This window comes from Centruroides vittatus, unplaced genomic scaffold, assembly GCF_030686945.1.
Source record: "Centruroides vittatus isolate TY-2023 unplaced genomic scaffold, ASM3068694v2 contig_426, whole genome shotgun sequence".
Classification (NCBI taxonomy): Eukaryota; Metazoa; Arthropoda; class Arachnida; order Scorpiones; family Buthidae; genus Centruroides; species Centruroides vittatus.
Genome location: NW_027122232.1, coordinates 1,211,233 through 1,227,699, shown reverse-complemented (window position 1 = coordinate 1,227,699; position 16,467 = coordinate 1,211,233). Strand labels below are relative to the sequence as shown.

The 16,467-nt window shown below is 32.6% G+C and overlaps 2 protein-coding genes across 2 annotated transcripts in view; both read left to right on the top strand.

The window, feature by feature from the left end:
• Positions 1-971: 971 nt before the first annotated feature.
• Positions 972-2,146, top strand: LOC136976897 (adult-specific rigid cuticular protein 15.7-like). Its single transcript, XM_067272269.1, has 3 exons — positions 972-1,348; positions 1,444-1,535; positions 1,628-2,146. Exons 1-3 carry the CDS (start codon positions 1,333-1,335, stop codon positions 2,027-2,029), a joined length of 510 nt encoding a protein of 169 aa, XP_067128370.1. The 5' UTR covers positions 972-1,332; the 3' UTR covers positions 2,030-2,146.
• Positions 2,147-6,324: 4,178 nt separating this feature from the next.
• LOC136976879 (focal adhesion kinase 1-like) overlaps positions 6,325-16,467 on the top strand; it is a 128,436-nt gene continuing 118,293 nt past the window's right edge. The window contains 1 exon segment of the mRNA XM_067272250.1: positions 6,325-6,514. Coding sequence (XP_067128351.1) covers positions 6,423-6,514 — 92 coding nt within the window. The 5' untranslated portion in view covers positions 6,325-6,422.

Here is a 16,467-nt window from a genome sequence, read left to right as displayed (position 1 = left end):
GGTTTATTAATTAATGTAAATATGCCGGAACATACTGTATATGTTAGGTGTTTTTCATCAGAAAACTTAGAAGGGCAAGAAACAGGTGATGGAGGATTCATCCATTGAACCAGAGAAAAATTCATCAGTGGGAATTCCATAACCACTACGATTGATTTTTGTTTTAAATTACGTAAAAAGCATAAAAATTTGGAGTTTGTAAACTTTTAGAGAGTGCAAACTCTAAACTTTATTTAGGTTAATGTCTTATGATTAATTAAGTTTACGGTTTCACTTACGTAACCCATTGTGAATGGTTGCATTATATAACATAGGTACAGTACAAAGTTTTATATTTATGCTTAATTTTCTTTGTGAATGTGCTTTTATTCTGATACCGTTAATCTTAAAACAAAACTTACACCACTGTTTTAATTGTTAACGGAACCGAAGGAAATTTAAATAAAGAGATGCTGAACGTACATATTGATACAAATTTTCATATACAGATACGTACATATTGAATTTATATACTAAATTAGAAAAAGTCCGTTAAATTAATTTTATTTTAATTTGCAAATTTATTTTATGACGGGACTAAAATATAACTTTGCCAAAGGCGCGGTTTGATTTAAATAAAAGTAAAATAAATATAAATATTTTATATTTATATAAAATAGATATTTTAATGAATTTTTTACCCCTGCCAATTATATGAAACTGTCATAAAACATACCAGTAAGTTCTCATGGGTCGGATAAGTTAACACTTTTAAGCCACTGCTGGCCTCTCACTAGAAGTTTCTTCCGTATCCCTCGTTTAAATGAATTATTTTTAGTATCTAACAGTATACAAACCGTTAATTCCCAGATTAAACTTTAATTTTGTTACTTTTTTGGATAATTAAGTATGATTTACTGTTCTATTGAAATTTTAAACTAAAATATAATTTTATTCCTGTTAAAATTTAATTAATGTAATTTGATACTGACGTTAACAATGTATCATTCCTATAACTCGTTACAACTATTTATTACTCTATTTCGAGTTGCGAACCCAAATACCTTTATCCTCATTCCAATCAAGTTTTACAAGAAAATATTTTATAAATACATTAAATAAATATAAATTTAGAACCCAGCATCGCTTCGAATAGCTACAATCAAGTATAAACGACCTAGAAAATGGGAGAATAGACCTATCTATCACATACCAATAACCAGTTTTCCTTCTGGAGCAGGATCAACATCCAAGGTCTTTGGATATATTTCGGGTTTTTTTCATTCGAAAAATCGCTATAAAAGAAGGAATTTTACAGGAATAAAGTACAATTCACCAATAAATCAAAGCAAAATGTTCACCAAGGCAAGTATCCCCATGCAATGGTGTCTTTGGATACGTGGATTAACCACCTCGTGAAGTATCTTTAGTAGTTAATCTTTGGCAATTCTTTGTTGCAGGTAGCTGTACTCTTCGCTATTGTCGCTGCCGTGTCTGCAGGAATCGTTCCTGGAGCAGCTGTAGGAGGCCACAGTGTCAGTTCTCGCAAACAAGACGTAAGTAGAGGATCCAAACAGAATGAATCCTCCGAAATTCCTCCGGAGTTATAGCAATTTAACTCATGCTCATGCGCATTGCTTCATTCTAGGATTTCGGAAACTACGCCTTTAATTACCAGATTGTCAATGGAGTGGGTGCCACCAACGGACGCAGCGAAGTCGGTGACGGCTGGGGCAACAAGAGGGGCTCATACGTCATCGGTGACATCGACGGACGTGCCAGAAGAGTGGAATACGTAGCCGACGCCGCCGGATTCAGAGCCGTAGTCAAAACTAACGAACCAGGAACCGCCTTGAGCGCCCCAGCAGCCGCTGCCGTCGCATCCCCCTACACTGGACCCATTTCTGGAAGTCCAGCTGTCGTCGCTCACGTACCAGTCGCCCCCGTAGCCGCCGTAGGATACAAGGGTGTTGTTGGAGCTCCCTTTGGTGCATACGGTGCCTACGGTGCCCCAGTAGCTGCTTTGGGCTACAAAGGCATCATTGGCTAAATCTGTAAATTACATAATTTATTTTCTTTCGTAAATTACGTGGATCGCTGGAATCCAAGGCTGTTTCAATGTTACTACGAGTTCAATCGAAATAAAATTTAACATATTTATCACACATTTATTGAGTTTATTGGTATTGAATGTTGAGGCTAGTATTGAAGGGCCACCAGTGGCTAAGCGGTTCCGTTACCTGAACACTGGGAGTTTGGTCGTTTTCCGGGTTTTCTCCACGTAATTAGACTACAAGAAAAAGGTCGAAAACACTAAACACCATGCTATTAAATTTTGATCATCAGAAATTAATTAATCTATTTTTTGCAGGGTGGTAATGAATTTTGGATGGATTCTTTACATACATATCAAACGTTTTATACTTACATCATCCATGCAAAATTGTTATTATTAGTTAACGGATTAATCAGATATCGAATTATCTCTATATAGACCCATATAAAATAAAAGGTTTGTCTGTATGTTCCCTATAAACTTCTAAAGCAGGAGCAGCGAACCTATGGCACGTATACCTAAAGTGGCATGTAAAGAAAATCATCTGGCACATAACGTATCATACGGTTTCGATTTATCATCTGTTAAGGTTAATCATATTCGTCATTGTAAACCGCGCTTTAGTTAGGCGCTATCTGTCCATTTGTTTTACACACCCGACCATCGAAAGACCGTCTGTTTATAACCTGAAACATTACCTTTTGTATATACATGTATAAACGACCTCGTTCTCGTTAATACATGTAAGATACATGTATTAACGAGAACGATAATAAACGTTCTCGTTAATTTTATCCCGCCTTTTGATTCGTTCACGGTCAAAGAAATCACCACATCATGTCTTTTTCAATCATCCTTTCGGTTTATTACCCGGTCATCCTTTTTTCAATCAAGTTTATTACATTTATTCTAATTAAAGCATATTTTTTGATTTCTTTAAATATGGTTATTGGAAGTCGAAAACTTGAGAACGCATTCACATCTTTAAAGCTAAATATGTTTACTATATGGCACGCGTGCTCAAAGAGGTTAACATAAGGCTCCCAAACAAAGGCTCCTCCATCTCCAGAACGATAACATTCGATAGTGTGGGCAGGATTATAACTTGTCCCTGGGAGTTTTTTTTGTAACTCTTTCCGCCCAGTGGGCACTAAGAGCAAGCCCATTATGGGTTCGGCCAGGCCCACAATGGGGCGGCCGGGTGGTGAGGGACGGGGACCGACATATCCGGATATACCACCCCCCGAAAAATTCCTGGGGATTTTTCGACCCGTCCGGATTCGATCCCGGGTCCCCCAGGGCGGCAGGCTGCTAACCTTGACCGCTCGGCCATCTGGCCGCTGTTTCAGGTGTTTAAAACTTAATAATTTCGAAAATTTCAAATATTTATAAAAGCCTAAAGTTAATTTCCTTCGGATTTTAATACTAAGATATAAAAGGAATGTGTTAAAGTATGAAAGTGTAATACAATTAAACGTTTAAAATGGATTTCGGATAAAAACTTATTAATAAATTAATAATTTATAAAAAGAAATATATAGATGTTATAGAGTGTTAAGTGTAACATTAACACATTAATATATTTAAAAATGTAAATAAGCTGAAACGAACTTGATGAATGTTGTATACTTCGGCATTTGTAGACATTTAATCTTTGTGGATGCATTTTATTGAACGAAAATCTATAATTGCGTTATTAAATCGATTGAAAATTACTTACGAGATGTTGAAATTCTCTGAAAATATTTTTTTTTTCTCTCTTTTACTCGAAAGGCTCGGCTCTGGCAAATTCACTTTATTGTCGAATGTGATCAATTGTCGGAGTGAATTGTTACGAGGGTTTGGTTGAAGAAACTAATTTTTGTTAATTATTAATTAATTTCAGCTACAAATTTACTACATTTGAACTGTACCGGAAATCCAAAGGCTTGGAGGAGATACTTATTAATTTCAGCTATTAAAACGTTTTAGCATTATTAAAATTTTGTGAAGTTTTACTTTTTTATCATAACCCTATTATTAAATACAGTATTCGTCGCGACGGGCACGAAAATATACTGTAAAGGCGATGACTGTAAAGACTATACTGTAAAGACGAATACTGTAAAGACGGAAATATACTGTAAAGACAAAAATATACTGTAAAGGCGATGACTGTAAAGACTATACTGTAAAGACGAATACTGTAAAGACGGAAATATACTGTAAAGGCCATTAGTTAAGAGAATAGCCACCGCTCAGTAGAATCAGGGATCGAATATGCCGTGCGTATTCGATCCCTGATTCTACTGAGTGGTGGTTCTATGGATAACTGGGTCAAAAAACCCCCTAAATATTTTGGGGGTTAAACCCATGCCTCACCACCAGGCTGCCCTATTGTGGGCATGTCGAATCCGCAATGGGCTTGGGAAAAGGCTCTCTTAGTGCTTATAGAGCGGGAAGAGTTGAAAGAATCATTTTGCTGCATAAGCTGTTACCACGTGAAACTTTTAATTGGCTAAAATTGCCCAAAAAATACTGACATCGTCAGTTAAATTTGCCCATGTTTTGTTGAAACTTTCTGAGGAAAATAATGTATATATTCTGGTAGATAACCGATGGAAACGTTGAAGTTAACCCATATTATTTAGTACACTATGTAAATACCTCGGGCTAGAGAAAGGCCGAGACACATATGAGAAATTTGTTGTTGAAAAACTAATTTTGCTATGAAGAAAGCCATTACGGAAGAGTAATAAAAGTATAAATAAAATATTACATAATTTGCAGTGGCGTAGCGAGGGGGTGCAAGGTGTATCATGCACCGGGCGCCACTTGCAGAGGGGCGCCCAAATGGTCTCCAAGACAAAGTATATGTGTTTCTGGAGGGGGAGGGGGCGCAAATAATATGTCGTGCCCGGGGCGCCAGTTATGTTCGCTACGCCACTGCTACAAATAGTCTCTTGCGGTTTCAACGCGATAAAAACGTTTGCACATACAACGCAATACCGTTCTCTTACAACACCAACTGAAGGAAAGTGCTTTTAGACCGATTCCCTTATTAGTAAATTTATATACACTAACATCACTCTCTTCAGAAGTTTCCACACAGCATTTCTATTTTCATTTTGTTCCTTTATAGCAGCAACTAATATGTGAACTCGTGAATTCCTTAAATTATGGACACGAGTGTATATTTGAATATCAAATTTTGAAATTTATAAATACTGTATTTAATAAAATATCATTAAAATATATATTAAATTTCCATTTTGTAATTTTGTTTATGTCTACTTTTTGGAAATGTAAAGAAATTAGATTTTTAATAAAACGCTTCATTTGTGATAGTTTTACAATTGGCGCCAAGAAGACGAGAAAATTAAAAATTACTTCTTAAATGTCAATTTATTATTTAAAGTTGTTAAATAATAATAAATAGCCGAGCATTTACGAAAAGAATATTTAGTTTGTGGAATAGTTTAAAAAATAATACAAGAAAACGAATTTATTATTTTATATACAGTATATAACTTAGGTAAATGTTTAAGTTTAATTTGCAAAATATTTAGTTGATCCTTATTCATTCTTTGCTATGTAGAAATATTATCTGATTAGCTTTTTTACTTTATCATTTGGCCAGTATTATGTTACGTTTCAATTAATAAAAAAGTATAGCTCTTGATTAGTAATATTTTCATGCGATGTTATAGTAGACCTAGTAGGCTACAGTATATTCATATATATACATATATACAGCGTACTCATATAGCCTAATATTTTTTTTCTTCATTGAAGGGACGAAGAGGACCTTTACTATGCATTCATTAGGTGATTGAGTAGACATTAAATGGCTCAGTACTAAATAAAAGTTCTAATAATATACGAGGAACTTCTGGAACCCCACACACAGACAAGCGTCATTTTACCTTTCTACATTTTGCCATTTCCTATTGAGAATGCATCGTTATGTTAGGATTTTACGTATTTAATTCCCGAACACCGTGTCTTTTAATTACGCAAAATAACAAGATCATACATTTTTAATAACAAAGTAGTCTAATGATTTAACTTATTCCCCTCCGACGATTGAAAATTGAAATTATTCCTGGAGCTTTATAAAGTCCAGGATTTTTTAATTTTTCAAAATATATCTTATTAAACCAAATATTAGAAGTTTTCTTGAGTATATGTTAAAAAATTATAAAGAAAAAAACTTGTAATATTGCTTAAAATCTTTTAAGTTACATATTGTAAATACACTAACGTATGAAAATATTTCTCGAATTAGTTAACGGATGGCGCTGCTTTACACGCCGGTTTGCGGTGATGCAAAGTATTGTGGGATCCGGAGTGCCATCTTTTTTCTCTCTTATCGTTTTGCTCCGGGAAGGGAGCTTTACCTGAATGAATGAATGCAAAAAGTTCAACCACAGTTGGACAGACCACCAATACGAGACATTCTTTGATAGACACCAACAGAGAATGTTACAGTCCATTCAGGTAAATGTAACTTATACGCGTGCGAAAGTATCCGATGTTTACTGTCGCGACTCTATCCGATTGAATATCTATAGAATTATAAATTAAGATAATTCTTTTAAGTCATTTTATGTTATTGTCTTTGTTTTCGTAAACAAGAAGTCTTCTTACACATTCTTCCTAACGGTATGTTGAAACTATTTATTTCTATATTCAAATAATTGTTCTTCATAAACCATTTTCCAAGCAGCATTTCTGATGATTGAGTGTTTTTGGATGAAGATCCACCAATTGATTATAGTAATGGGCTGGGTTTTTAATGACCACAAATACTGTGTATTGGCAATTGGCCAATAAAATAAAATTGAGCTTTTTTTGTGTTGGATAAAATCTGATATAAATATCTACATTGTAATTTGTAAGGGTGTAAAAAATGATTAACTAAAATGCATCATGTTATCCTTTGAGTTTCATTCTTTTCATTTTGTTTATTTTGTGAATAAACAAAATATGAATATATAAAACATTTATTATTACATGACAACATTTCCTAGAAAGGAAAAGGGAGAGTTTGATATAATTGTATTACTTAGAATATTTAGAAAGAAGAAAAGAAAATTCTATATTCTGAATAGACTATTCTTTATTTGTCTTGAATGAATTTTTGAATGTTCAATATTATTAATATATTTATTTTTTAATCATATTATTGAATAAATATTTTTTAAACTATTAAATATATTGATGATATCCCACTTCCATTATAATTATTTCTTCTAGAAAGTATTGCTAGATAGGAGATTAATATGAAAATGTTATTTTTAGCAGACATTATCAGACAGGAAGAAGTTAATGACATTTTATTACATAGATATATGTGTTTAATTAGTTAATTGTACCATACATAATTTAACTAATTTTTAAAATATTTCAAATGTTTTGAACTATTTTAATATACAAAATATAAAAGATTTTTATTTTAATATATGTATTAATACTGATATCAATCATTATTAGATATATATTCCAATAATCATATGTTATATATCAATTTATATTCTAACAAATATTTTTTCTTCAAAATTAGTAATTATTAAAACTTTCATGTATATTATACATGTTTTATATTCTACAAAGCTTATTCCAATTAAAATGCTTATATATGTTGATGTTTTGATAGAGAAATATTTAATTTGTTTTTAGTGTCCATTATACTGTGTTATGTATTGATAAATCTGATTCTTCATAATATAGAGATACAAATTGAAAACTTTAAATTTCATCTGATGTAGTAGGCATAGATTGAATATAAAATTGTTTTTATATATAAATCCATATAAATCCCTTAAGTTAGGATAGTAGTCGAATAAATGATGTTGTTTTATTGATTGTTTTGATAAATCTATAGACTTTAAATAAGAATAGCTTTTAAATAAAAATATGTAAGTTGGAAAACCAAATAATTGAGTTTACAAGAAGAAATTTTTGCTTCTTTTGTAATAATAAAAACTTATGGTATTATATAATTTTAGAATTCATATCTAAAAATATCAGAAGTTAATTGGAGAATAAACAGAAGGTAAATTTTTGATAAATCAAATTTGTTGATTTCTTTAAAATAAAAAAAATATATGAATATCAATAAAATATTGCATATATATTAAAAATTGAAATTTAACTATGAAAAACAAACTTTATCTGAAAATAAACATTGTTATTGAGATTTAAAAAATTTATTGTATTTTAGCTGATAACGTTTAGTAAGAAAGTGATAATCTGATATAATACACTATAAATATGAAGCTTCAAACTGACCATTAGATAATCTGATAACACATCATTAGTTTTAATTTAACACTAACTTTGACTTTCTAATTAATTTTAATGCTAACTAATGTCCTCTGTGTAGTAGATGATGTCTTAATTACAGTTTTATATAGTAACACAAACTTTTTTCAAATTAGTATAATTTTTTTTTATAACTAATAAAGTTTATCTAAGAAAACAACTTGACTAATAATGTTTAATTTATGCATTAATGCAAAAATTACAAACAACAAACTTAGTTTCAATAAAAATGCTTTATAAGAGTTAAGGTGTGTTTCAAATTTATACGGACACGAAAAAATTAAAGTGAAACACAAATTTGCTGCATTAAGTGACAAATGTTTTATTAAAAATAATATGGATTTACATGTTTCTACACTGCAAAAGAAGAATTTTAATCAAACATTAACATTTTGTCACTGAAAATAATGTTTATGAAACTCTTATACAAAAAAACTGTTACATATTTATCCGGACAGGCACTCATTTTATGACTTAAACAGAATATTGTTTAGTTTCAAGCATTGAAATATGCAAATTAGCTTACATATCTAATTGTAATACAAATTCTTTATGTTGTTCAACGTTCTAAAATGGGTAGAACAAAGAATTTATCTGATTATGAAAAAGGGAAGATTGATGCCTATAAATCACAAGGCAAGTCAATAAGAGAAATTGCAGCATATATAAATCGTCCAAAATCAACTGTTGGTGATTATTTATCAAAAAGACGTGGCAAGGATGTACGAAAATTCAAGACAGGTCCAAAACCCAAGCTTACTCCTCGAGATTGTAGACAAATCATCAAGGTTTGCTCCACAAAACAAACATCAGTAAGAAAAATAAAAAAAGAATTAGACTTGCCTTGTAGCAGCACAACAGTGTGGAGAGTTTTAAATACATCTCCAATGTTAAAATTCAGAAAAAAAGCCGTAATGCCACCACTTTCATTAAAGCACAAAAGTGACAGACTTGATTGGGCACAAAAACACGACATGGTCCGAAGAATGGATTGAAGTTTTGTTCAGTGATGAAAAAAAATTCAACTTAGATGGTCCAGATGGTTGGAAGTATTATTGGCACAATTTAAGAACCGAAAAACAAATTTTTTTCAAAACGCCAAATGGGTGGGGGATCAATAATGGTGTGGGGTGCGTTTGGATTCAACGGAACCACAGATTTAGCATTTATAACTCAAAGAATGAATTCAAAGAAGTATCAAGGCATGCTTGAAGATCATTTATTGGAAGCTGGACCAAATATTTGTGGACCAAATTGGATCTTTCAACAAGACAATGCCCCTGTGCATGCCTCTAAATCAACAAAAATGTGGTTTAAACGTAAAAATATTAATCTGATGACATGGCCTGCTAGAAGCCCTGACCTGAATCCGATGGAAAATCTTTGGGAGATGATGGTTCGTACAGTTTATGCCAATGGAAAGCAGTTTTCCACAATTCATGATTTGAAGGCAGCAATTTCAGATGCTTGGGATAAACTTAAGATTGAATTCCTTCAGAATCTAATTGAAACAATGCCTAATCGAGTATTTAATGTAATTAAGTTAAATGGTGGTTACATTGGCCATTAAATTGTAAGAAAACTTTGCAATTTGAAACCTGTCCGGATAAATATGTAACAGTTTTTTTGTGTAAGAGTTTCATAAACATTATTTTCAGTGACAAAATGTTAATGTTTGATTAAAATTCTTCTTTTGCAGTGTAGAAACATGTAAATCCATATTATTTTTAATAAAACATTTGCCACTTAATGCAGCAAATTTGTGTTTCACTTTAATTTTTTCGTGTCCGTATAAATTTGAAACACACCTTAATACAATTGAAATAGCAAACATAAAACATTGGCACTTCACTGCTGCATCAATGTAAATGTATCAATTACAGTAACTGTTCATTGGCATTCTGTGGTAACCATTATTAATAATAAAAAACAAAATAAAATTTAGGCAGGCCCCCAAAAAAGGATGACAAATTAATTTTTGTCTTGAGATGCTGTTGGATGGATGATAGAATGTTCAAAAGCCAGAATGCCTGGCCACCCTAATTGATATCTTGATAGTTATAAGTCAGAGGGACAAGCAGAGGTCAGTGGATTATTATGCATGCATGTGATTTTGTATTAGGTACATTTCATGCCAGAATGTTAAATATAGGGCTATTTTTTAGCCACATTCCAGTATTGTGGAAGTGGCAGTTAGCATAAAAAAAGCAGTTACATAAGAAAAATTCTGTATGTTCAGGCAAGATGGTTGGTATGATGTAAACGAACAAAATGAACTGGACCACTCCATTGACCACAATGAATAAGTGCCAGTTGGAGCCAACATAAAAAGCAAATGGGTTAGGGGCATTCCTAACGTGACCATTTATTTTTTGACTCAAAACGGGACATTGGTTTATTTAGGTTAATTAACAGGTAGTCAATAAAAAAAACACTTTTTAAAAGTTATTTATTCAGAAAAAGTTAGTTAGCTTAAAAGTTAAGAATTAAAAAATATATATACCCGAAACGTTTAGTTATATTTACATTTATCAGAGGAACAAATTTGCTTTAATATAGCTGGTGATGATTTTAAGTAAGAATGAAACTCTTGGCACGTTTTTTTTATATTCACCTTAATTATCAACATCGCCTTTAGAACTGAAATTTGTAACTGGGTCTTCTCAGATGGCCACAATTTGTTCATCATAGAAAATACTCTTTCTACTGGAGCATTTGTAGCAGGCAAACATAAAATATATTCAATTAAAATAGAAAAGTTTTCATGCTGAAGATTGTTGGCTTGAAAGTGTTTGAATACTTCCACCCAACGAGTTTCCGTGGAAACATTTAGATTATTCCATTCGGTTACTTTATCCGATGTAATGTAGTTACAAATTAACAAAAATTCGTCAAAAACTTCTGCACCTTTATTACAGTCAATATATTCCTTTTCAATTAATACATCCAGAGATTTTTGAACGTCTTCCCATGCGGGGACCTTTTTTAAATCTGCCCAATAAAATACCTCCATTTCTTTGGTAAGAAAGCAAGTCCACTGCTCCAGATATTCACGGCTTGTTTGATAAAATTCTGTAGCCGCCCTTTTCACAAACTCTTCATCTATGTCAGTCCTTCATTATCTTTCGATTTCACTATTAATTGACGGACCATAAATGGAAGAAACTGATTGGTCTGTTTCTGAGTCAAATTGTCTTTTAGTTGATTGATTTCTTTTGCAGCTTCAATTGCCGATACAGTCTGACCTTCCAGTTTCAATACAGCTTGATGAAAACTTGCTGACAGAGCGTGTAAAAAATAAAGCCACAATTCGGATGTGGGATCTTCAAAAAAGTTTTTTAGTAACAGGGGACATTTTTCAATACTCAAAAAGTAGTTTTTTAATGGCTGATACATTTTTAAAACCCTTTCCAAGGCAGGCATAAGAGCAAGCCATCTAGTTTTGCTATAGCCGAGCATTTGTTGATATTCCGTTTCAGTTTCGGCGCAAAACTCCTTTAGAGCTTCAACTTCGAATCGTGTAAATATAAAAAAATGAATATATCTTCACAATAATGCTTTCGTAATCTAAGGGTAGCCTGTCTGCAGCAGATTTTATTGCATTGTGAATTACATGGGCTCCACATCCAATACCTATCAATGGCTTTTTCAGTGATGATTGCAATTTCGTTAACACATTGTTAGTTCCTCGCCTAGCCGCACCTCCGAAATTGACGTTGGCATTGTCTCCGCAAAATGCCACGACTTTTGCTGTCAAATTATTATCTGTCAACACTTGGTTTAAATAATCGACAATGATGTCAGAAGTCTCACCTGGTTGGTCTTGGAGATCTAAAATTTTTACTTGCACACCTACGTAAGGTTGAAAAAAGCGCACTAGAATAGGGTATATTTTCTTGTTACCGTGGTTTGAAGCGTCGTTTAGTATTGTAATACAATTGGACTTATCAAGATCATCTTTTAATTCTTTCATTGCTGTAGGCGTCAAAACATTTACTACAATAGCTTCTGATTTCGTACGCGCGCATGTAAATTTGGGATCAAAACATGATTGAATTAATTTCGACGCACAATCATTAGAGCGAAAACTGTGGTTTTCTTGTATCGTGTGATAAGCCCAGACGCCTTCTGCCGCGGCGATATCCAAATCCTTTAAAGTTGGTGCGTCCGATTTCTTGAAAAAGGTTAACATCGAAGAACTCGAAGCGGCGGTACGATCGGCATTTTTATGTTTTTCAGACTTTAAATGCTGTTCAATATCACTGGCACCACCATGGGAAACGCTAAATTCTGTACGACACTTTTCACATCTGACATCTGAGGGAGTATTTATTTGCTTGATAAACGGATATTTTGCTTGTAAGTTAACATTGAACGTACACTTGCGTTTCGGCATTTTAACTTATGATTCCAAAACAAAAGAAGTTTAAGTTATTTACTAGGTACACGAGCATCAAACAACAACAAAACAAATATCGAGAAGTGGGCGAACGAAAAATCTGCCAAACAATTAGTCAACAAAGCGCGAGCGATGACGTCTTCGCCACTCTCGGCTATCGTCGCGTCAACCGACAACGCGGTTTGCTCTCGCACACCGATCGCGTCCGGCCGCCGGCGCGACGGCCGTCCGGCCGGCTCAACTACTCAAATTTTCGCGCGGTTTCAGAAAACGGGACAATTTTGCGTCCCAGAGTTCATTTCGGGGACACCGGGACTCGTAACTCTAAAAAGGGACAGTTCCGTTCAAAACGGGACGTCTGGTCACGTTAGGCATTCCTTTCTTTGGAGATAATCTTTCAATAAACAGACAAAATTATCTGCCATTGCCACATTACTGTCACAAAATGAGGCATGAAAAAGCATTAATAATATGATATACTCTTGATTATATATGTGTGGATTATCTAATCTATGGATTATCTGTACATGCTTACATCTTGACAAAAATTTACATCAGGAATACAAATATTAGCATTAAAATTTAAAAAATCTACATTGTTAACTTTTGCTATTTAAACTGGTATGTTAAGCATCAGAACTATTTCCAGAATATCAAGGCATAAATTAAATTGCCTAATAAGCATAGCAAGTGCAGTTGATTCTTGAACAATGTGGCTTTACTTGTGTGTATACTGTATTTTTTTTTATTTTTTTTTAAATAAGTTGTAAAATTGTTTGAAGAAAATATTTTGAATAATTTTTATTAATAAATCAGTAATATTGCAAAATTAATGATGTTTACGATAATAAACCTGTCATTCTCTGTTTATAATTGATAGTGAACTGCTAGATGCTAGTTTAATAAATTTTTTGAATTTTTGTTTAGTTTAAAAGTTTTATCCAACTCTGATCACATATAAGCTTATTAATCAATTAATTATCTTTCTCCAAACATATTTTATTCATAATATATAAACTATTATGTTAAATTTAATAAGAAATTAAAAACTAAATAAAAGAAAAATTGAATAGCTTTCATTAAAACATACTCGTGGATTATCCATGTTTTCACATTATCTGTCTCTCCATACTGGTGATTAGCTTGGATAATTGGGAGTATACTGTATTTTGAAAAGAAAATGAAAAAAACATGGTTTCTAAAAGAGACACCTATTAGTAACTAAAATTAAATCCAAAACAATAGGGAAGAAAGTGCAGATGGCAATATTAAAAAAAAATTGGAAAATACTATAAATGCTACAATATAAATGTGCATACTTATTGGCTGTACTATAGCTTACCACCTATGGAATTTTGGGATTTGAGTATATATTTGAATTCAGGGGACTGAGATGAGTTCAGTGATATCCTATTTTTGGACTGGAGACAAAAAATAAGAAAGTTATAATATTTACGATTTCTTGTCTTTCACAGTGCATTCCACGCCAATTCAAATTTTTCTGCTGCCCAGCAGTGATGGTCATCTCCCGGAGGGATAGGTTAGGTTTGTTGGACAAGCCTTGATATCAGTGTGTAGTACTAGCCAACCACAAGCGATAGCAAGCATGTCGGTGGCTGAGGGGCCGTAGGCCCCGAGGTTGAGGAGTGCGAGGGTGTGCAAAAAAGGATTTAACTCCAACTGCAGATGATCGGTGTGCTCGTGGATCAACATCTGCCTCTGTTGAAGGTATATATGTATGACTTGCCGGACTGCCTGTTAAACACGCAATAGGCTTAGCGGAGAGAGAGAGAGAGAGAGACGCAACTCCCAATTATCGTGCAATCACAGGAAAAAAGTATGATAGATAACTTTCTTATTTTTCGTCTCCAGTCCAAAAGTAGGGTATCGTTGAACTCATCTCAGTCCCCTCAGTTCAGAAATATACTCAGTCCCAAAATTCCATAGGTGGTAATCTATAGTATCCCCTACTTATTTTTTTTTCTTTAGAAGAAGAGTGATGGTCAAATACAAAATAAATATAATAATATCTAAACATCAAAATAGATATACATTAAATGATTATTATATTTTTTAATCTATTAGAGTTAACTTTTTAAGTTTTTCATATACAGTTGAACCTGTCTATCTCAAATCTCATAGGAACAAGAAAAACATTCAAGATAAACAGGTTTCAAGATATAGAGGTTTTTATACAGTAAACAGTAATAGGTTTGATTGGAGATACAGTATTTTATTAATACAATAGCAAGTACAGTTTATATCCATATTAGGTATAAAGGACATTTTTGACATACTTAATGTAAATACTTTGTGAATAGTTTCTGATGCTTGACTTCAACATTAAGACACAAGCTTAACTCATAGCCAATTGGAGAAAAGCAGTATTAATCACAACTATGTACTGTATTGCAGGAAATGTTTCTCAACTACAGTTTGTTCCATCAAAACTAGTAGCTGGGATGCCCCCTTGTGGGCATTCTAGCAGAATTGTAAATTCCTGTGAGGCACATTTGATGCATTTAATATATGAAAGTTTTATGCGCTTAATTTTTAATAGTTTGATGCACTTAATATATATAAATGTATACAATTCTTCATCTTAAAAACTAAACTTTATATTGTTACTTTAAATGTTTGAAATATGACACATGATAGGGGCACCTCTAGTGCTCGTTTTTGGCATAACATTACACAGACGAGCGGACGGACACATGATCAATGGGTTATATATATAGATGTAATTGCTGTGCTTTGAAATTCTACTTGACACTTCAGTCCATAATTTTAGATATACAGGTAATGTTGCCACATCTACCGAATTCGGATATGGTCTACAGGTCTACTGATTGAAGCACCAAATCTACCGAAAAGTTGACAATAATTCAAGAAAGAAATTTTTATTTTTGATGTATCTAAAAATTCTCAATAAAACATTTCTTTGTACCTTCATTTCTTATATATTGTAAAAAACTTTATTACAATACAAAGTTATTTCTGCTGTTCTGTTTAGTGCTCTCTATTTGCATTTTTCACTGAATGCTTGCCCTCTGGTGTTTAAAAACAAAACTATTCTATCTGGATCATTTGATTCATTCTTGTGTATTATCAGCAGTAAAGATGAATAGCAATAGAAAAAGAAAAGCTCTCTGTTGCGTTCCAAATTGCAATTTCAAAGCTTTACGGGAGCCTAATGTGAGTTTTCCCACATGATTATTTGGAAATCGATTGGTTATATTTGAGCTTCTCTGAATTCTGAAAGAGTGGATTAGACTGTTAAGAATTGGCAGTTTCCCGATTGTCCAGCTTTTCATGAACAAGTTATGCTGTCAATTTTAAAACATATTCTTAAAGTTTAAAATGCCAGTAATTTTCTGGGGGACATGGTCGGATTTAAGCATTTTGAAGCCCTCAGCTGAACTCTGTAAGGCCCCTTACTAACCCTTCACAATTTTAGAAGTCAAAAGAAAAGAATTAAATCAGATTATGTCTCTGATTTAATATAGATATTGGAATAAAAAGATGTGAGGTTTCATTAGTCTTCTGTTTTATAACTGAACAATTAAATTTTTATATCCATTCCATTAAAAATCTTTTTTTAAATTGGTTTTATCAATTTTTTTTTAAAAAGACCTTATGTTAATTCTTAGAAAAAAATTAATGAAATACTACACAAAATAATAAGTATACTGTTTGGTTTGTAAAAAAATGTTTATTACAAAATTTG